The following is a 23,740-nucleotide window of genomic DNA, read 5'->3' on the forward strand; positions in this document are numbered from 1 at the left end:
CACAGGTACAGCGCTCAGGTGCTCTCGCCTGCAGTGTTGGGGGTAATGCATCACAAGTAACTAAAGTTAAGTAATCAGATTACGTTTCTCAAGTAACTAGGAAAGTAATGCATTACTTTCTAATTTAGAAGTAAATATCTGAGTTACTTTGTTTCCATGTGTTGAGTGACAGCTCTGGTGTTGCCGTGGTGACAGAGATCAGGATGTTGTGTGTGAGCATGGTCTCACTGTAGTTCTAGACTAAATATGAACAGGTTTCTCATCTCACAACAGTACCCTAACCCTAACCCAAATGCAAACCTGCAGTAATTAAATATGTTAAGACAAATATTTTAGGTATTTAATCCATTTTATTAACCAAAATCTTTGCTACTGACCTTTGATGATTCAATTCAACCATACTAATAATCAAAAATGACATTTGTCATTTTAGTTATTGCAGAATAGTGTTGAACTTTCTTCTCCTGTGTCGTATTCTTCATGTGATTTGTTTGAGCGGCGCCCTCTACTGTACAGATGAGAACTTACATTTCCTTCAGCCTGAGACGGATTGGATTAATTTCACTTTTGTTGTGAAAGATCTTTTTATAACTTTTTATATTAAAAAAACAAACAAGCAAGCCCTGACCAGATTTAAAAAGTAATGCATTACTTTCCATAAAAAGTAACTGAGTAATGTAATTATTAACTTTTTTAGGGAGTAACGCAATATTGTAATGCATTAACTTTAAAAGTAACTCTCCCCAACACTGCTGTCCTGGGTGAGCCACAGACTAAACCCCGAGATCCCCCCGACACTATCCCACCCGACCCGTCACAGTGGAGGTGTGTGTGTGGGCGGCTGCAGGTAACGCTCGGCCGGCGACGGGAGGCGGGTGTCGCAGGTAAGTGCTCAAGCGTCAGTCACAGTCCGTCTGACAGGACAAGTCTTCGGGTTCACGGTAAGACTGGAGACGTTTGCCTTTTTGAGTTCCTTCACTGTCCTTCACAACTACATTTCCCAACACTTCCCAGTCCAGTTTGTGGTGTGGCACAAATGAAATGAGTGTTTGTTTGTGTGTGATTGAGTTTGTGTCTCACCCTGACTTCCTTCAAATAACCTTCATTAGCAGCTAGCGAATCTGGGCCAGCTCTCACCGGATCTTCTGCATATGTGTCCCTGCTCACCTTCTACATCCCCCACAATCCCCTGCACAGGCCTCGGCGCACGCGGCGGACGTCTGCCTCCTCACAGTCCTGTGTGTGTGTTCCTGTTCCTTCATCATTGAGTCTCATGTGTGTTACGTGTGTGTTTTGGACAGACGTGCCGAGGAATTTCTCTGTGAATCTGGCGACGAAGACGAGTGTGTTGCTGACGTGGGAGTTTCCGGAGAGCAGCGCCCCCTATCGCTTCACTGTGAGTCTCACAGCCATTAGCATCTGTGACTCTATGTTCATTTGTTGTGTCCCAGTAAATCTCTTTAGAATGAGGATGTCCTCTTACTTTATAAACACCACCTGCCTCTGACTAGCAGCAAATCAACCAGCCCTTCAGTTGTCCTTCTCCTGCATCCTGTTTCAACAGGAAACACATCAACACAGGAAAGAAAACGGCGCTCCTTAAATCATTTCAATTATATTGCAAATGATTATGACTGTAGTCAAACAAACACTGGTCGCAGTGGAACTGCTTTTGGTTAATATATATCTCAATATCGATTAAAAATAAGATTAATAATAAGATAATATCAAGTTTACTGCAATGCATTCTGAAATTGTCTTATAAATATATTAGGGTGTATTCTTGAATAGGGTGTTTTCACTGAAAGTCGGTTTTGTGCACATGTGTACCAAACAAATACAGCATTGTTTTAACCACTGCACAACTCAAACTACATTGGAAAGTTCAAATATTATATATTGCTACTTTTAAGTGTCATCTTTAAACTGTAACATGAATTGTAACATCCTGATAATTTGTTACAATGTGACAGATTATTGAGAAAGTTCTGTGTTGATTGTTGATTGGATGTTGAGATGTGGGCGTGGCATTTAAAGCCAGAACTGAATGCAAGCTTGCATTGGATTGTAAAAAAAGGGGTGGAGTTTAAGTGAGATACATGATTGGAGAAATTCTGCATGTGGAGAAAGATCCATTTAGACTCACTGGGTTTGGATCAGAGCTAATGTTTCTGTGAAAACCAGCCCAAACACAGTGGGATGTTTTTAGAGTTACTACACCTGACTGCAGCAAATCTGTTTTTGGGTTAGTAAACCAGGCCTTCGAGCACTTGCGGCTGAGAAAGCCCAGCTGATGTCATTGTTTTGCTCCCTGTTTTTCAGGTGGAGTACAACCGGCAGAAGATGGAGGTGGACGCACGTCTCAGGAAGGCTGTGATCCCAAACCTGCAGCCGGACACCAGCTACGACTTCAAGATCACCAGCCCCGAGGGGAACATGGGCGGACTCAGACACCGCATTCATGCCAAGACATCTCCTCCCATCCTCATCCGCCGGCCCGAGGTGGACCACACACGAGAGACCGAAGCCACGGTCACCATCATACTGCCCTCGCTGGACCCCCGGAGCAGCGTCAGGTGCGAGCAGACTAAGGCGCAGTTTGATGATACGGTGACTGAGTGTGGAATCATGGGAGTTGTGGTCTTCATCCCCACAGATGATGCAATCCGCTGTGTTATCATGCTAGATAGAGTTCTGTTATAATGCTGCTCTGTGCGCTCATCACCGGTCTTTTAAAACGCACAATATATTAAAGCGTCTTCGGTGTGTACATATGTTTTCTACAAAACAAACCAGAAATTGAGGGGTTCATTGAGTTTTTGGATATTCTACTAAAAAACGTACGTATTGTGTTTTAAAGTTACTTCCCTCACCCCAATGGCAGATATTTCTGCTCATTTCAAGCACAATTTGTATTTTCTTTTTTTTCTTCTTTTTTTATAAAACAAGATTTAAAATCTTAAGTAATATCGCCTGTCAAGGAAATGCATCTGTATTCAAGAATGTTCAGATATTTGTACTAGAATACAAGTCAAAAATACTGAGTAGGAAGATTTTTGTGCAGTGTGCCCAGATAGATGCACGCTTCATCAGACACACACATGTGCAGCTCGCTCAAACACACACCTGAGGACGTCTGAATCATGCATGACATGCACACACATGTGCGGGAATCTGAATAATTCAGAGCCGCAGTCCATTTGTGTTTCTGCTGAGCTCAGGAAGAAAATCATTCAGCTCCCAATGGTTTAGGACTAATGGAACCAAAAAAACATGTTTGCTGTAGTTACACCAAATCAATCAATCTTTTTGCTACAATAACCGTAGTTTAACAACAGTAATGCTAGTAAAACTGTTGTTATACATCTACATTTATTCATTTGACTGACGCTTTTATCCAAAGCTACTTTGAATAAAACTGAGGAATGCAACAAACAATTTACTTGAGATGTCAATGAACACGAGAAGTGCCTGTTATACAAGGATTCAGTCCTCGTTCAGGGACAGGAAGGGATAAGGATCAGGACATGAATGAATTCACCCAACTAGCAGATATTTTCTCTAAATGACAGTGACAGAAATGGTCATCAATGAGCCAAAAAACAAACAAACATGGTTACTACCCTTTTACCACAATAAAACCATGATCTATTTTCATACTTGGGATGCAAAATGATTTTTGATATTGTGAAAAAAAAAAAAAAAAAAAGGAAAATTAAGCAAGTTTTTGCTTTAAAAATAAATACAAATCTGCCAGTGGAGTCAGAAAAACAAACTTATTTTCCCTTTGAATGATTATTGATTTTTTCTTAATATATTGACAGCGTTATTTTCTTGTTTTAAACATGAATTCACTTAGTTTTGGTCGATTTTTCCAATAAACAAGATTTAAGATTTAAGATCTTACAGTCATTTGAATAGAATTTGAAGAATGTTTAGATATTTGGACTTGAAAACAAAAACACAGCGTAAGAAAATCTAATTTTTGTAATATAGTAATACAGACACACATAGTTTATTGCTCACTTAAAAGTGCTTAAAGAATCGTTAATGAGTCATTGAATCTTAACAATTCTGTGTTTGTCAGATGCTTGAACCCAAAGCCCTGTTCTGCTCGTGTGTTTCTGCAGGAACATCTACGTGGTGGTGGTTCCTCTGAAGAGAGCACGAGGCGTGATCCGGCATCTGAAGAGCCCAGACGAGATGGACCTGGAGGAGGTGAGAGATCTGTGATCTACTCTGCACAAATCATCTTCTCGCTTACTGCTTTGGTCTTGTTTTCTAGTATAAATGGTTTCTCACGCTTTCTTAACGATCTATAACATCTGGCCCTAATTACCTCTTTCCCTGCAAAAACCTGAGACTGAAGTGTAAGCACACAAACACACACATACACAGTTCTTATTAAACCACTTAGAAAATCAGCCATAAAACCATAAAAGTGATCAATTTGAAAATCAGTGTCATATCATCTGGCTCATTATACATACATTTATAATAAAAAAATTAATTGCTCAAAAAATAATTTGTAGCCTTTGACGGATTTGGATCTCCCTGAAAACATCTGTAATCTGGTGTTTGGCAGATGATTGAAGGACTGGGAGGAACCAGCTGTTCTCAGTCTGTTATGATCATGAATGATGGACAGAATACAGCTTCCCTTCTTCAGCTCTCGCTCACCGGATGGTTAAATAGGCGTATGGGACAAGAAAAATCTTGTTAAGCCTTTAAATTATGATTATTTTTCATAATTGAATTTATTTTATTGAAATTAATTTTTCTTAATTTCAGAAAACAAACAAAATATTTTATGTCATTTTGATTGTGAAGTAAATGCATTTAGATTCAAGAATTGTAGAAATTAAAGCTAGAAAACAAGACAACAATGCTAAGTCAGTTTTGCTGTATGGTTGTGTGTGTGTGTGTGTGTGTGTGTGTGTGTTGAGCGCTCGGTGACGCTGTTAATGAAATACAATCTCAGCAGCGTTTCTGCTCTTTCTGCTGGATGTGGAACATTGTATAAAATCCTGAGTTGACTTCCTCCTGTCAGAGGTCATACAGATCGATGTGAGCCTGAGAGAGTCTTAACAGCTGTCAGATCAGTGAACACACACACACACACACTCTCACACACTCTCACTCACTCACACACACACACTCATTCACACACTCACACGTTCATTCTGTGTATTTGTGAGTGTGTTTTATCTTGATCTGGTAAATGGCACAGGGTTGAGTCCACAGATGCTGGTTTACTGTAACTGTATTATTTCCTCCTGTTTCTTCAGGTTTGTAGTTCTGGTGTTTGTGCTGATGCTGAAGATGTGTTGTGTGTTGCAGCTGCTGAAGGACATCAGTCAGAAGCAGCGAGACCCGCGTCAGCGTCAGGTGGATCTGAGGAGGGCGTACATCACCGCCCGCTTCACACCCGCCACCCTGCCAGCCTTCTTCACTCTCGGAGACCAGCTCGACTACGGAGGCTTCGAGAACCGAGCGCTAGAAGCGGGTCAGGAGTATGTGTTCTTCATCCTGGCAGAGCTCAACTCCACCACCGGGGTGAGTGTGTGTGTGAGTGTGTGTGAGTGTGTGTGTGTGTGTGTGTGTGTGTGTGTGTGAGAGTCAGGTCAAGTCAAGTCACCTTTAGTTATACAGTATAGCGCTTTAAACAAAAAGGATTGCGTCAAAGCAACTGAACAACATTAATTAGGAGAACAGTGTGTCAATAATGAAAAATGACAGTTAAAGGCAGTTCATTGAATTCAGTGATTTCATCATCTCAGTAAGAAATTACTCGTCATCCAGTTTTTTATATCGACTATGCATTCCATTAGTTTTTCAAATTGGTGTGTTTCACCGGGCCGCGAGGAAATATAGAGCTGAGTATCATCAGCATAACAGTGAAAGCTAACACCATGTTTCCTGATGATATCTCCCAAGGGTACCATATAAAGCGTGAAGAGTAGCGGCCCTAGTACTGAGCCTTGAGGTACTCCATACTGCACTTGTGATCGATATGATACATCTTCATTCACTGCTACGAACTGATGGCGGTCATATAAGTACGATTTAAACCATGCTAATGCACTTCCACTGATGCCAACAAACAAGAGTATGTGTGTGTAACGCTCCTGTGTTTGTGTGAGTGTGTGTCTGAGTGTCTGTGTGTCTTTGTGTGTGTGTGTGTGTGTGTAACGCTCCTCTGTTTGTGTGTTCAGAAGATGTTTGTGGCCAGTCCTTACACTGACCCAGTGATCGCGCCGGACTCGGACCCTCAGCCTCTGGACGCGGGGGACGGTCTGATCTGGGTGGTGGGACCCGTGCTGGCCGTGATCTTCATCATCTGCATCGTCATCGCCATCCTGCTCTACAAGAAGTGAGTCTGAGCTCAACATGTTAGATGACGCTAGAAACACACGAGACAGAATTACCCAGCATGCCTAGCACATGGGTGTTTTTTGGGCGAAACGTGCAATAAACCAATCAGTCTCATCTTCCATTCCCTTTAAGAGCCAGTTGCACTCGTGCCATGACGGATTTGATATTTACACGGCGGAATTTGGCAAGCACAAAGACAGAATGCATGTGTTTAATAAGAAGCGTGTACACGCGTTGTGGACCCACCTATACTAACACGCTCTTTAAATAACAAAGAAAAACATTGTGCCAGACTTTAGACCAGGTTTGAGTTGGTCTATGGTGAGACCAGCATTGCACCAGCAATGCACCTGAACACACCTCTTTTTTAGACCAGCACGCCCTTGTGCACAAAAATGGGCACAAATGCATTTGCTAATTAAACGATGTGGTGCTGGATGGGAAAATGCGAACAGCACTGGCCTGAAACTAGCAAACACACTTGTGCTTATAACAAATATCTTTCAGTGGAATCAGAAATTAGGTTTATTTTGTCTTACCACGCTGACAGATTTTTGCTCTTGTTTTAAGCATAAACTCACTTAATTTTCATTGAAAAAAATATAAATGCTGCATTTATGAATCCTCTTACTTATATTATTATTTCCAAAACAATATTTATTTATTTTCTTTAGAGGGATGTGACCGAACTGTCTGAGCACCCTGAATATATATGTGATGTTTGTGAAGGCCTCTGCAGGAGCTGTAAATGTATTTCTTCTGATGAACTCTTTATACTCCCATCAGTGATCATATGTTAGTGAAGTTAACTAGATGTAATAGTTATGAGAGGAAGAGATGATGTTAACCGTCTGTATGATGAATGGAACTGATTTAGGGACAGAAGAGAATAATGTGTGATTAAATATGCAGGAAGCAGCTATTTCTGGACAGGAAGATAATCGAGTCTGAGGTGAGGATTCAATCAGATCAGCTGCTCTGGATGAAACCGGGAAAGAGGATAAACGTTATAATATTTATTAGATGTCATATATGTTAAATATATGTATGAAATTCATTATGTTACATGTTATTGTCATTTTTTGCTATGGTTTCAGACATATTGAGGTTGGACTTAACATATCAAACACACACACACACACTCATGCTCATCTTCATTAAATGACCTTAAAATGTAAATTCATTTATAATTCAGTTATCACATGCACACTCACGTTAAAAGAAGGGGGTTTATTAAGCTTTGATGAGCGGTTGCTAGGGTACAGCTTGGCTGTAAGTGGTAGTCATGGAAACAGCAGCACCTAGACACGCAAGTGATTATGAGGAAAGTCACCAGAAGAAAACTTGCAGGATGTTTTAATGGTACAAAGAACTCTTATATGCCAAAAGATCAAGGCAAATTAGATTTCTCATGTCATGAGCCTTTAATGTACGCTGCAGCTCTCTTCGTCAGGTGCATCATGGGACGGCGACTTCAGACACAATCACAGTCGTGTCCCAGTTTCTGTCTTTGTTTGGCTGTGAGTGATTGTGAGTTCTGGGGTCTGTCTCAGCGTGAGCTCATCCTTCACACAATCACAGGTATCTGTGTTCGGCAAATTGCTGGCGTGACCTTGCTGGCGCCGCGGGGGGGGGCGAGCGGAACACGGCGGGCCGGTCCAGCTGATAAATCTGCCCTTGGGTCTGATCCGCTCCTGCCCCTTTAATTTAGACCGGAACAGTCCAGTCCCTCGGGGCAGCCGTTAAACTGTCCCCGGTGCAGGAGCGTGTTATCTGCAGGAGGTGTCATGTAGCTGCTGCATACAAATGCATTCTATTGATCTCTCTCTGTCTCTCTCTCTCTCTCTCTCTCTCTCTCTCTCTGTGCGGCGTCTGATGGGACTCCAGTAAACCTGACAGGTAAGTGAGATCTGATCCCTCATCACTGAGAGAAGACTGAAGCAGAACAGTCTCTGTCTGGCTCTCTGCTTTATTTATGTGCTTCTGCTCTTTGATTCTTTCTCTGCCCATCAAGTTTCTTTCTTAACTGCAGTTTCTCCTCATTCTTTGTGTGTTTTAACTCATTAGCAAACGCAAGGATTCTGAGCCAGGAACTAAATGTTTGCTGAATAATGCTGAGATGATGGCACACCATCCCACCGACCCTGTGGAGATGAGACGCATCAACTTCCAGACACCAGGCACGCACACGTGCACTTACACACTCACACTCACACTTTCACACACTCCTGGTCTCCGCTGTCTTTCAGGGATGTAGAGGTCCTTTCTAGGTGCTGATCCACCATCTGGTCTGGATACGTACTGGATCCGGGTGACTGCAGTGACCCTCTGATCTGGACACAGACTGGATCTGGTGGCTACGGTGACCTCGGAACAAGAGAGAAACAGACTAATATTAGCGTAGATGCCATTCTTCTAATGATGTAGCAAGTACATCGGGTGTTATGTGAAGTGTTCCCGGTTCCGGTTTACCTAATTAATGCAGCCTAAAATCCTTTAACGGATTTGGATATTAAAACCAGTCAGTTTGTTATGTGTAAGCCAGGTTAAAGAGATGGGTCTTTAATCTAGATTTAAACTGCAAGAGTGTGTCTGCCCATAGTGCGCCAGAACCCCCCCCCCCCCCACACACACACATACACACACCAGTTTACTGGTGCAGAGGAGTGATGAAGCCAATCAGTGTATGGGGATGATTAGGAGGCCATGATGGTCAGAGGCCAATGGGGAAATTTGTCCAGGATACTGGGGTCACACCTCTACTCTTTTTCGAAGAACATCCTGGGATTTTTAATGACCACAGAGAGTCAGGACCTCGGTTTAATGTCTCATCTGAAAGACGGTGCTTGTTGACAGTATAGTGTCCCCATCACTACACTGGGGCGCTAGGACCCACACAGAGCACAGGGTAGTGCCCCCTGCTGGCCTCACTAGCACCTCTTCCTTCAGCAACCTAGTGTTCCCAGGAATCTCCATCCAGCTACTGACCAGCTCAGCCCTGCTCAGCTTCAGTGGGTGACCGGTCTTGGCTGCAGGGTGATATGGCTGCTGGCCTTTAATTCATTTATTAATATTACTATAAATAGTCAGTATTTTCATCATCTTTCACTGAGCTTGTAGCGGTGCATTCTGGGATTGAAGAAGGCAGAATAGTTTATGGCAGCCTCGGTAGGCAGCACATGAGGTGTTTTATCACTCACTAGGTGTGAGGGCTCTTTCGGTGACAGCAGTCATGAGTGATTCACACGCACACAGCTGAGGTGATGTTTGGGGGTCATCTCCATGACGACCGCTGTGACCTTTGCCCCTGCAGGTATGATGAGTCACCCGCCCATCCCCATCTGTGAGCTGCCCGAGCACACGGAGCGCCTGAAGGCCAACGACAACCTGCATCTGTCTCAGGAGTACGAGGTGAGCGATGCTCCGTCACTGCGCTCAATGCAGAGTCCTGTTTTATTCATGCTGAGCACTGTCTCACACTAGAAACCACAAAAGAGCAACACATCAGATAGATTGATAGATTTTTAAATCCTGTATTTCTCTCCCTCTCTCAGTCGATTGATCCCGGCCAGCAGTTCACATGGGAACACTCAAACTTGGAGGTGAACAAGCCGAAGAACCGCTACGCTAACGTGATTGCGTACGACCACACGCGTGTGATCCTGGCTCCGACAGACGGTACGACACTGAGGCTCTGATCTGGAGTCGCTCACAGACTGAAACACTACATCAGCTCTTACGGTTTATTCACACCAAATGCAAATTGAATTATTCGCATGAGTAGATTATTTATTATAGAGGTGAATGCAAGATATTAGCCTCAATTGCATCTTCTGCGCAAGTTAAAACATTTCAACTAATTTCAACTTGCCCAAGAACACATCAGGCAAATTTTCTGCTCGTGTTGAAATATTTTAACTTGCGTTGAAATGTTGATTTGAATATCTCACGTTCGTGGCAAACACGTCACGTATTTCACGTCATTTGCGTGAACTGGTACGAATTCACCTTTATTCGCGTCTTTGCATTGACTTTGTATGTAATCTACTCGCGTGAATAACTATATTTGCGTTTGGTGTGAATCCACAATTAGATAAATTACAGGTACTTATAAAAATGTTAACAATTACAAAGGGGGGTTACATCTGAATATTTTCTCACACAGATTTAATTGATTTCTTTAAAAAATTGACTGCTTTAATATATTAGACACCATTTTTTCAGGATGCCCATTCATTAAAGGTGCCATCTGCAATGTTTGGCAAAAAAAATCAAGTCATACTCCACATTCCATACCAGATGGGGGCAGTATGCCTCAATAAAGTGAATTGGTCTACTCTAGAGTAACAAACGAGAAACGGCATAGTCTCTATGCTCCGCCCCTACCTTCACAACAACACTTCAGCCATAGCCGAAGCCTAACTGTGCGTTCACACCGCCAGTGTCTAGAGCGTCAAACATCGCTCTTGTCGCTCTGCTCACGACGCTGCAGAAAGATTTGTGAGCGCTCAGACGCTCTAACGTAGATCGAATGCTTATTTTGTATTTAAAGCGGCCGCAAAGCAAACAAGCTTGTTGATCTCGTGCAGACTAACCACAAGGAGTTATAAGTTCATCTCATTAAATATTGTTGTGGACGAAATATTAGGATCCTTTACTTAAAATGAACAATCTCAGACACCTTGGTCCACGTATCACTTTTAATTTATTTTTTATGTCCCTGTAGGCAAACAGGGACACATCATAGATTAATACAAAGGCTAAACAGCAATGATCAACCTGTCCTTTATTCTGCTTGGGATCTAATGTGCCAACTTTTAAGCATTCACTGTGAGACACACGCAATTAACTCTTTTCACACGCTTTCACGCCACACATCAATTTTTTCACGCACAGAAAAACCATGAAGCAAAGAGGACACGGAGACCAACAGACTAGACAGAGCAGGTTAGTTATGATATAATAAAATGGGTAACGTTAAGTTATAGCTAGCTAATTATCAAACGCAGCTACGATTAGCCATCGCTAACATTAGCACATTTATCGAACAGCCTTTGATACATTTCTATGTTATAACTTCCCGAAAACAAATACACAAACATATAAAACAAACTTCTAGTGAAATACTAACAGCATCTTACTTACCAATCCAAAAGAAATGTTGCATGTTCAGAGTCGAGCCTCATTTCTTTGAGGTCCATCAGTTGTCTCCAGCGATTAAATGCAGTGCCGATGTTTACTGTGGTTCGGCTCCTTTTCTTATTGGATTTGATTTGTGATTCCGAGCGCGGTTCTTTCCCTGTAGCAAGTGGCGCTCTCTTCCCTGAACTAAAATGAAGTACTGGGCTGTACTTTCCACATGATTGACATCAGGTTCAAGTACACGCCCACAAGCCGTGCGAGTTATTCGTGTATTGCAGGTTGGCTGATGGTTATGTTGCCCGCATACCGCCTCCCATGGCCGAAACTGGTATTACGACACCTGTCGGGCCGGGGCTAGTAATGCTAATGCTAATTAAGGTTGATATCTCTGCAGCACTATAACTTGACATTTTTTTTATGACATCATCGCCCTTATTTCTTCTCATTCTTTTGATGCGTGTAGGTCATGTTATGGATATTTTTACCTCAATTTTTGAATATGGCACCTTTAACTTATTTATTTCCTATTTGGCTTTATTTTTTAGGATTAACTGTTTTTTCCCAGGCATCACTATAAGCCAAGTGTTTCCGGTCACAGCTGTGCAAAGATCTGATTAAAAAAATAGTATCATAGCTACTAAACAATTTCTTGTTATGATTTTAAATCTGTATTTAACCTTGATCCCAAAGTAAAAAGAGGCCCTAAAGTCTGATTTAGTGATGGCTATGCTTTAAAACTTAGTATAATCTTGATTCAAGTGAAGAAGGTCTGGCAGTAATCAGGGTTGAGAGTTACTGTGAGGTTAACTCTGCCTGATTTACATGTTTCAAAAGGATCAACAGTGGAACACATCATTCAAATTTTTGAATTCAATCATTAGAATTTTAGAAAAGTAATCAAATGTACACAATTACATTAATAAAGTTACTGAAATATTTACACTGCTACATTTTAAATAGGGTAACTTATTACATTTCTAAAGTAACCTTCCCAACACTGTCTCTCCGCTAGGCATTATGGGTAGTGACTACATCAACGCCAACTACATCGACGGTTACAGGAAGCAGAACGCGTATATCGCCACCCAGGGGCCACTGCCGGAGACCTTCGGGGATTTCTGGAGGATGGTGTGGGAGCAGAGAGCAGCTTCGGTGGTCATGATGACCAAACTAGAGGAGAAATCACGGGTGAGAGACTGACCCTGACCCTGACCCTGACCTTGACCCTGACCCTGACCCTGACCCTGACACACAGCACACTAAACACTGTTCCTCTTGTGCAGATCAAGTGTGATCAGTACTGGCCCAGTCGGGGAACAGACTCGTTCGGGGCAGTTCAGGTCACTCTGCTGGACACCATGGAGCTGGCCACATTCTGTGTGAGAACCTTCTCTCTGCACAAGGTGAGACGCGTTTAACATCTCTACTCTCGTTCTGATCAGCATCTGGAGATCCAGAAGAACCGTACGGCAGAAGAACTCACAGATCAGGGAAAGTTTAATCTTCTCTCAAACCCTCTAGCGCCACCATCAGTTTAAAAATGCCACATGCATGCTAGTTTCTCTATAGATCATGATGACCAGTGTTGGGGAACGTTACTTTTAAACCTAATGCAATACAATTTTGCGTTACTCCAGCAAGCATTTTGATAAAGAAAGGATGACAAATACAAAAAAAACACATTTGAAAATTACAGACTTATTGTGCAAGGACCTTTAGTCACTTTTTATGATGCTTTTGCATTACGTTTTGTCACGTGAGCTGGGCTTGCTTTTTTGTTTTTTAATAATAACAAAAGTACATTTTGGGCAGCTGTAAAGACAGCACAAGTGCTTCTGTCCTTACTCCTGATTTCTCTCAACACCAGACATGAGAGCCATCAGTTAATACATGGAAACAAAGTATCTTACGTTACTTTTACGTTACGATTTAGTAGTAGTAGCCCTTTATTGTCACTAGTCACAAGTACCAGCGAAATTAGCCATCAACCTGTCCATACATACACAACATACATACAATACAAGGGGGTAGACAGGACAGGAAGACAGGGAACTGAGGAAGAAATACAGCATAACATTAGGGAAGTGAGGAGAAAAAACAACACCCAGACTATGCTCCTTTTGGGAGTACAGTATGGGAACAGGAAAAACACCTCAGCACAAAAGCACATAATCAATACACCATAAACACACGAGTTTGCAACTGGGGACGGAAATTGGGAGGGTCGATGTAATCCAGAGCAGGCAAACAGCCATCCGGTCCTGCAGCTATTACAGCGCTGGTCAGACACGCTTCCCAGACTGGAGGAACACAGCGGCGAAGGCAGGGGGTGGGGGGTGGGTGGATCGAGTGCATATCTGTATATGTGTAAGAGTTTGTGTATTAGTAGGCCTGGAGAGATGCGATTCTCTCTAGATGCCTCAGTCCGCAGATTATACAGCGTCACAGCAAGTTGCCATGGAGACAGCCTTGGTCAGATCCTAGACAGAGCCAACAATCAGCAGGTGTCTGTGGGGGGGGGGGGATCTGTCATCCAGCCCAAGGCCAAAGCTGGTAGAGAAAGCCGAAAGAAGATAAGATACCAGTTGTTTGGTCTAGTAGCTGCACGGTCACTATGATTGTTCATGGTCCATTTTGGTCTCCAAATTATCAAATTTCCTTTCCAAAGCCATGAGCTTCTCCGTGATGCTATCCATATTGCGATTAAAGGTCTCAGTGTCAATGCTGACCGCTCTGCCCACTGCAGAAAATGGTGTCAGTTGCGTTGAGCGAGTTGATCAAATCCATATTCCAGTTTAGGAGAGCAGTGCAGAGAGAGTCTCACACAGTAGACGAGACAAGAGAAAAACAAGCGGAGCAGGGAGGAGAGCGGAGAAATGTGACTGCCTCCGTTGAGAGCTGAAGAAGAGAAGTAACTAAAATATTTTGTTTTAAATTGAAAAGTAATGCAATTCTTTACTAGTTACTTGGAATCTGAGTACATCAGGTTATCTGTAATGCATTACGTTCAACACCGGTAATGACCGCTGTCAGTTCATATCAGAAAGTTATTAATACATATGTGATGTTATATCTGGGGAACACTTGAGTGCACAGAAACACACCTGTGACTGAGTGGGTTCCTCTAATGCAGATTAACAAATAAATTATTTAATCTACTTTACTAAATTTCAATGTAAATTTTTAGACTTTACAATTGAATACGTTTTAAGCTTGACATGACCTCCAACCCCAGTTTGGGATTGTCACACACTGAAGTGATCCTGATGCTGTTCCCTTCAGAGCGGCTGTAACGAGAGGAGAGAGGTGCGGCAGTTCCAGTTCACCGCTTGGCCCGACCACGGCGTTCCCGAATATCCCACTCCATTCCTGGCCTTCCTCCGCAGGGTCAAAGCCTGTAACCCGCCGGACGCCGGCCCCGTCATCGTCCACTGCAGGTCAGTGCTGAGTGTTTCAGGTCTGGTGTTTCTTAATGTCCTTCTACATTATTGACACACTGTTTTCATGTTTGATACTGTAAATCTACTTTGACATGATCTGTATTATTAAAAGCACTGTGTAAATAAATGTAAATAAAGGTGTTTCACTGGCGTTGTGAAGCAAACTCCTGCATGTTTCCATCGATCTGGGCAGCTTCTTCTGGGCCGATGATAAAGCAATGTGTGTGTTTATTCCCTCTCAAACCCTTCAGCTTATAGAGTAAGACTGCTCCGCTTGTTATGTAAGAGTCGTTGCTTTATTCATTAATTGTGCTGTGTGAGGACACCGCTTCAGTTCTGCAGACTAAACTGGTCTGTCCTCAATCCACACAGCGCTCAGGCTTCAGTGATGTGCACTTTCCAAACACTGCTTCATGAAGCCTTCAAACCTTCGTGAATCGTTTGTTATGAACCAGTGATTCAGAGCATGTATCTAACTGACAAAATCACATGAATTCAGAAAACGAAGCTTTGTAACGTCTAACATTAGACGTTCTACATTATACATTTAGGAGTAGGTAATTAGTGCTAAAAAATTAACAGATAAAAACATGCAGTTAGTTACAAACTACATGTAATCAAACAAACAGTGAACAGTAGTTAATAGTCTCTTATTTGCCTGATTAAGCAATTTCTTTATAAAAACAAACATATAATAAAGACACTTCATAATCAATAATATTTGATGATTTGTTAATTGCATTTAAGAGATTCCATTTTCAGTACAATATGTGCAGTTGGTTTGTAAAAGGTGTTTTAATACATACACAGGATTTAAATTTTTTTTAAGTTTTGAAAAGATTTGAGTGAGTGTGTGTGTGTGTGTGTGTGTGTGTGTGTGTGTGTGTGTGTGTGCTCTTGTTTTTGTGTCATATCAGGACACAACTCTGTATAATGACATGGGTATGACACAGGTATTACAAGGAGAGGGTGACTTATGAGGACATAAACCATGTCCCCATTTTTCAAAACACTTATAAATCATACAGAATGAGTTTTTTTGAGAAAGTAAAAATGCACAAAGTTTCCTGTGAGGGTTAGGGGTAGGGCCATAGAATATGACCTCTTTTCACAAAAACAAATGTGCACACACACACACACACACACACACATACACACACACACACGACACAAGCGCCAGCAGTGTTTCCTCACGAATGTTCTGCATCATGCGTGTTCATCTGTAATCTGGATTATAGTTATTAACCGTGTAATCCCACAGTGCTTTGTTGTGTCCACATCTGTCAGCTGAACGTGTCTGTCTTGATATCAGCGTTGGGTTTAGTGAGCAGACGGATCAGGGAGTTATACGCAGTAAAGCGTGGTGTTTGATGTGTGTGTGTGTGTGTGTGTGTGTGTGTGTCAGTGCTGGAGTGGGCCGCACCGGCTGCTTCATCGTGATCGACGCCATGCTGGAGCGCATCCGTCACGAGCGGACGGTGGACGTGTACGGGCTCGTGACCCTGATGCGCTCGCAGAGGAACTACATGGTGCAGACGGAGGATCAGTACGGCTTCATCCACGAGGCGCTGCTGGAGGCCGTGGCCTGCGGGAACACGGAGGTGGCGGCGCGCAGCCTGTTCTCATACATACAGAACCTGTCGCAGGTGGAGGCCGGAGAACACGTGACCGGCGTAGAGCTGGAGTTCAAGGTACACGCCAGAATAATCAGTGCTTCAACGGGTCACAGATCTCACACTCACACACGTAGTTTGTCATGTTTGCTAGTGCAAATATCTAAACATTCTTGAATCAAGATGCATTTACTTGACAAGCAAAATGAATTAAGATATTGCCTTGTTTTCAAAAAACATGAGGTAATAACAATATATAATATCAAATAAATGCAGCCTTGAAGAACAGGAGAGACTTCTTTCAAGAACTTTACAAAATTTGTATTATTCGATTATTGATAAATATCAATGTGTTGTTATTTCACTGTTGTTTAGATCATCAGAATTCTGAAAATGTAATTCATATTTTTATGATGAATTTAAATATGCGTTTATTTGACAGTGAAAGTCTGCGTGTTACATAAATGGTAAAGTAGTCAAAATAAATGATGAAGGCCTGGTCAAGTGTTTCCAGGGCAGTTTTAAAGTTCACCTCTGTTCGTTCTAGTTAAACTCAGTGTGTGACCTGCAGCAGTTTAATGCCGTGCTTCACATGATTGTGTCTGTGGTTCTGTCAGCGTCTGGCCAACAGTAAAGCACACACCTCCAGGTTCGTCAGCGCTAATCTGCCCTGCAACAAGTTCAAGAACCGGCTGGTGAACATCATGCCGTACGAAACCACCCGCGTGTGTCTGCAGCCAATCAGAGGCCTGGAAGGGTCGGACTACATCAACGCCAGCTTCATCGACGGATACAGGTACACCGCTGGACTCCAGCTCCAGATTAATGACGTTATACAGTGGGTTATACCGCTGGTGTTGATCCGGTGTGGGTGTGTGTTTAGGCAGCAGAGGGCGTATATTGCGACGCAGGGGCCGCTAGCGGAGACCACGGAGGACTTCTGGCGCATGCTGTGGGAACACAACTCCACCATCGTGGTGATGCTGACCAAACTGCGTGAGATGGGACGGGTGAGTGACGGCTGGAGGAACACACACACCGTCTGGATCTGACTGAAGCAGTGTAACATCCGTGTGTTTGTGTGTGCACAGGAGAAGTGTCATCAGTACTGGCCAGCCGAGCGCTCCGCACGCTATCAGTACTTCGTAGTGGATCCCATGGCAGAATACAACATGCCACAGTACATCCTGAGGGAGTTCAAAGTCACCGACGCCAGGGTGAGTCATTTACCGTGGTGTGATGTTGTGAAGCTGTTAGTCTTAATGTTGAGATCTTTCATGAAAACACACCAGAGACACAAATGTCCCAGCATATACGCTTCTCACTTCTGGAGATGTACGGATTCATTGTCTTTCTCTCCACAGGACGGACAGTCCAGAACCGTCAGACAGTTCCAGTTCACCGATTGGCCAGAACAAGGAGTTCCAAAGTCAGGGGAGGGTTTCATTGATTTCATTGGACAGGTGCATAAAACCAAGGAGCAGTTCGGTCAGGACGGACCAATCGCAGTCCACTGCAGGTGCGTTACGATCCATTTCTCATTCTTGTCTTATCCTTTTCTCATTCATTCTTGTTTCATTCTTGTCTCATATATGTCTCATTATGTGGCTTTTATCTCATTCTCATCTCATTCATGTCTCACTCTTGTTTCTTTAATGTCTCATTCATTCTTGTCTCATTATGATTCATTCATTCTCATCTCATACATGTCTCGTTCTTGTTTCATTCATGTCTCATTTATTCTTCTCATTCATTTCTCATTTATTCTTCTTATTCATGTCTCATTTACTCGTTTCGTTCATGTCTCATTCATTCTTGATTCATTCATGTCTCATTATTTTTTTTTTATGTCTCACTCTTGTTTCGTTCATGTGTCATTCATTCTTGTCTCATCCATGTCTCATTATGATTCATTCATTCTTGTCTCATTCATATCTTGTTATTGTTTCATTCTTGTCTCATCCAGGCCTCATGACTCATTCATTCTTGTCTCATTGTCTCATTCATGTCTCATGTCTCATCCATGTCTCGTTATGTCTCATTCATGTCTCGTTTATTCTTTTCGTTAATGTCTCAATCAATCATGTCTTGTTCATGTCTCATTCATTCTTATCTCATCCATGTCTCATTATGTCTCATTCATTCTTGTCTCATTCTTGTTTCATTTATGTCTCATTTATTCTTCTCATTCATTTCTCATTTATTCTTCTCATTCATGTCTCAGTTACTCTTGTTTCGTTCATGTCTCATTCATTCTTGATTCATTCATGTCTCATTATTTTTTTATTTATGGTCTCACTCTTGTTTCTTTAATGTCTCATTATGATTCATTCATTCTTGTCTCATTCATATCATGTTCTTGTTTCATTCATGACGCATTTATTCTTCTCATTCATGTCTCATTCACTCTTGTTTCATTCATGTCTCATTATTTTTTAATTTATGTCTCACTCTTGTTTCTTTAATGTCCCATTCATTCTTGTCTCATCCATGTCTCATTATGATTAATTCATTCTTTTCTCATTCATATCTTGTTCTTGTTTCATTCATGACCCATTTATTCTCACCTCATTCATGTCTCGTTTCATGTTTAATTCATATCTCATTCATTCTTCTCATTCTTGTCTCATCCATGTCTCATTATGATTCATTCATTCTTGTCTCATTCATATCTTGTTCTTGTTTCATTCTTGTCTCATCCAGCTCTCATGACTCATTCATTCTTGTCTCATTCATTTCTCATGTCTCATTCATGTCTCATTCATGTCTCATTATGTCTCATTCATGTCTCATTTATTCTTTTCGTTAATGTCTCATGTCTCAATCACTCATGTCTTGTTCACGTCTCATTCATTCTTATCTCATCCATGTCTCATTATGTCTCATTCATTCTTGTCTCATTCTTGTTTCATTTATGTCTCATTTATTCTTCTCATTCATGTCTCAATCACTCTTGTTTCATTCATGACTCATTCATTCTTGTTTCATTCAGGTCTCATTATTGTTTCATTTATGTCTCATTCTTGTCCCATTCAGGTTTCATCCATATCTCATTCATGTCTCATTGTTGTCTCATTCATGTTTCATTAATATCTCTTATTCTCATTTCATTCATGTCTTATGTCTCATTATCATCTCATTTATGTCTCCTTTATGTTTTATTCATGTCTCATTTCTCATTCTGGTCTCATTCTTGACTCATTTAGGTCTCATTCTTGTCTCATGTCTCATTCATAGTTTATTCATGTCTCATGTCGGGTCTCCTTTGTGTCTCATTTATATCTCATGTCTCATTCTGGTCTCGTTCTCGTCTCTCTCTCAGTGCGGGTGTTGGGCGTACGGGTGTGTTCATCACCCTCAGTATTGTCCTAGAGCGGATGCGTTACGAGGGCGCTGTGGACATCTTCCAGACGGTCAAAATGCTGCGCACTCAGCGGCCAGCGATGGTGCAAACTGAGGTAAAACACGCATCACATGACTGACAAACGCTGTTATCACTGACCTCTGAGTCTGTGGAAGATTTCAGGAAACTACAGGATTTCTGTAAATCATATTTTCCAACCTTAGACCCAAAGTACCAGACTCTGGACATCATTGCAATAAAGATATTCTATGAAAAAGTGCAGCAAAAATTTGATTAGTTATTATTTATTTTATAAAGTGATCACACCCTCCCGTCTGTCTGTCTGTTCTCAGGACGAGTATCAGTTCTGCTATCAAGCCGCTCTGGAGTACCTGGGAAGTTTTGATCACTATGCAACATAAGAAGAACACCAACCTGTCCACCACCTTCCCCATGTCTCAACAACCCCACAAACACCCGCAGAGGAACCACGACACGTCAAACACACGGACAGCGACGCAGAGCAGACGTTCTCTCAATGCAAACTATTACCTCAGTGTTCAGATATTGATATTAATGTTGTGGTCAGCTTTTTAGAAATATTAAACTCTGGACGAAGATCTTCTTCACAACGAAAAGAAAACATTACATGTACAAAATCTATTTAAAGCAAAACAACAACAAAAAAGAAACTATGAAATCAAAAGCCTGAATAATTGCTGCACCCTTCAGTGGGAGTTTCTTCGAACTGTCTTTGCCAATGTCAGGCGTGAATGAGCGAGAGCCCGTCTGTGCCTGCCAGAGTCATCGTTGCCATCCCGAGCGAACGCCGCAGAACGGAAGCAGATCTCTTACCTTCTGTGCCTAACGGAGCGACCGCAGAACTGCACCAACGCCGGACATCAGCACACGTGATCTCATCTCTGTCCTGATCCTCGGGAGCTGTGCACGAGACGGACTGAACTCTGTGAATACTGTATTCGGTGTGTCTCTAAATGACTATATGCTGCTTAAACCGTGTTTGGAGGCCGAGGGAGTTTTCGAGGCTTGAATCTTGTATCTGTATCATGTTCTTTTGCTTCTTTCTGCTGTGGCATAATGTACTCCGCTGTGTCTTTATGGTGGGACGACGGAAGAGCCTCGGTTCTTGGGTTTATAGATTAATGCACGTTCTAGAGGAATTGCAAGATTCATTCCCCAGTATTTCTAGCCATGCCTCAAACACTAGAAACATCTTCTGAGATGGTTGCATTCTCCCTCGATCAGATCTCACCCGGCCGAGCCGAACCCGCCGAAACTCTTCCCGTCATGTTTAGTTTAGCGCAGCCGTGATGTTTAGGAGTAGCGCAGGAAGCGACCGGTTCTGAGATCTCCACCTGAGACGTGAAGTGAGCCTTATCGTTGTTGTCCAAATATTTAACCGACCTGATTTTTTTATTTAGTTTATTTATATTATGCTTGAATTTTTAAGGATCTATTTATTTATATGATTTTTATGGAAATCTAATTAGTGAGCTGTGGTGTAGTTGGCCAGCTAATGTGACTGTACACGGCTCAGATGTACAGTGTTGTGCTTCGTAACCCTCTCAGATATTTTGATATTTCCTGTGCACTGATTGTTCTAGAGGAAGCTGACGGCCCGCGGCCCTCCGGAGCCCAAACCTCACAGAAACGGTTGTGAAGTATCGCTCCATCGCAAACAAAACACACGTGTTCTTAGACAATACACACATTTCTCGAGTTAAAGCACACGCAGATTTCAAGAGCCCAGAGAGACGACATCAGCCTCAGATCAGCGTCACAGATCTGTGGTGTACAGTACTGTACCATACAGTGATTCACCGTGGTAAACCCAACAAAAACCACCACAGTAATACCATATTATCATGACTGAAATGTGATGGAGGGCTGAAATATTTGTGGCCATGGAACACAAAACCAGTCATAAGGGTAATTATTGTTCACCTGAAAGCTAAATAAATCATCTCTCCATTGACGTCTGGTATTGTTGTCTATTGCTACAAATATATCTGTGCTACTGATGACTGCTGCAGGGACACATTTTTAAGATTTAAGAGATTTAAGCTGCAGTCACGGTTAGTGTTATTCTGTGAATGTTCACAGGTGAGATTCAGTCATTTTAACTGGAATCCAATGATTCTCTTGAGGGCAAAAGATTCCTACAGGCGGATTTTATTTTGATTGCATGGATTCACCAAAATTAAGCTGCTAGGTTTGTGAGTTTTGCTTTTCTACATCGCACTATTGTCCAAAAATGATGAAAGTTAATTTCCGCCATGTAATATAAAAATAGGCTTAGGGTTGGGTTTATATTTTGTTCTCACTATTCTGCCCTTCTTTCTTCAGCCAAACCTCAGCTGATTAACTGTGGCATCACTGTATCGTAGTACGAGCACATCCTAGTCAAGGAGACGCTGATCTGCAGGTGTTCTCTCTTCATGAATGAAAGCACATTGAGACATGATTCTGTTTCTCATCAATCAGTTATTCTCAATATGAAATGTTCCTTTGGAGATGAAAGCACACAAACGAACCAAAAGCAACAGCTGATGAGACGCCAGTGTGACGAGTGAACGCGGGCCGCGTGCTGCATACAGTACAGTAGTGTTTCACTTTCTCTGCTTGTTGATTTCAGATCATGTATGTAGATATGTTGACTTTGTATTAAAATTGAACGACTGAATATACTGACGTGAAGACCGTGTGTGTGTCGTCTGTTATTTCATTATAGACCCCCTGAGGAACAGTTCCACTCATTCTCTACTATAGGAGAGGAAGAATTGTATAAACTTGTTAAATCATCTAAACCAACAACATGTATGTTAGACCCTATATCATCTTAAAAGAGGAGCTTCCAGAAGTCATAGATCCTCTTCTATTATTAATTCCTCATTGTCATTAGGATATGTCCCCAAAACCTTCAAACTGGCTGTTATTAAGCCTCTCATAAAAAAACCACAGCTTGACCCCAAAAAACTAGTTAATTATAGACCAATCTTGAATCTCCCTTTTCGGTCGAAGATACTAGAAAAGGTAGTATCCTCACATTTATATTCCTTCTTAGAGAAAAAATGGTTTATATGAGGATTTCCAGTCAGGATTTAGACCGTATCATAGTACTGAGACTGCTCTCCTTAGAGTTACAAATGACCTGCTCTTATCATCTGATCGTGGGTGTATCTCTCTATTAGTTTTATTGGATCTTAGTGCTGCGTTTGACACAATTGACCACAACATTCTTTTGCATAGACTTGAACACTTTGTTGGCATCAGTGGAAGTGCATTAGCATGGTTTAAATCGTACTTATAAGACCGCCATCAGTTCGTAGCAGTGAATGAAGATGTATCATATCGATCACAAGTGCAGTATGGAGTACCTCAAGGCTCAGTACTAGGGCCGCTACTCTTCACGCTTTATATATTACCCTTGGGAGATATCATCAGGAAACATGGTGTTAGCTTTCACTGTTATGCTGATGATACTCAGCTCTATATTTCTTTGCGGCCCGGTGAAACACACCAATTTGAAAAACTAATGGAATGCATAGTCGATATAAAAAACTGGATGACGAGTAATTTCTTACTGCTAAATTCTGAAAAAACATAGGTGTTAATTATAGGACCTAAAAACTCTGCATGTAATAGCCTAGAACACTGTCTAAAACTTGATTGCTGCTCTGTCAATTCTACGTCATCTGTTCTTTCTAGAACCAGGAAGTATGACCATATTAGCCCGGTCCTGTCAACACTGCACTGGCTCCCTATCAAACATCCTATAGATTTTAAAATATTGCTTATTACTTATA

At 41.9% G+C, this 23,740-nt stretch overlaps 1 protein-coding gene across 1 annotated transcript; it reads left to right on the forward strand.

Moving 5' to 3' along the window:
- Nucleotides 1-1,099: 1,099 nt before the first annotated feature.
- On the forward strand, nucleotides 1,100-22,638 carry LOC113045062 (receptor-type tyrosine-protein phosphatase S-like). Its single transcript, XM_026205194.1, has 19 exons — nucleotides 1,100-1,396; nucleotides 2,323-2,576; nucleotides 4,131-4,218; nucleotides 5,341-5,556; nucleotides 6,216-6,373; nucleotides 8,263-8,274; nucleotides 8,443-8,555; nucleotides 9,689-9,786; nucleotides 9,930-10,053; nucleotides 12,530-12,705; nucleotides 12,801-12,920; nucleotides 14,800-14,954; nucleotides 16,363-16,648; nucleotides 17,188-17,366; nucleotides 17,454-17,580; nucleotides 17,662-17,787; nucleotides 17,935-18,089; nucleotides 19,893-20,028; nucleotides 20,267-22,638. The coding sequence occupies exons 1-19, from the start codon at nucleotides 1,274-1,276 to the stop codon at nucleotides 20,333-20,335; spliced, it is 2,715 nt and encodes a 904-aa protein (XP_026060979.1). The 5' UTR covers nucleotides 1,100-1,273; the 3' UTR covers nucleotides 20,336-22,638.
- The last annotated feature ends 1,102 nt before the right edge of the window (nucleotides 22,639-23,740 follow it).

Source organism: Carassius auratus, chromosome 27 (genome assembly GCF_003368295.1).
Source record: "Carassius auratus strain Wakin chromosome 27, ASM336829v1, whole genome shotgun sequence".
Taxonomy (NCBI): domain Eukaryota; kingdom Metazoa; phylum Chordata; class Actinopteri; order Cypriniformes; family Cyprinidae; genus Carassius; species Carassius auratus.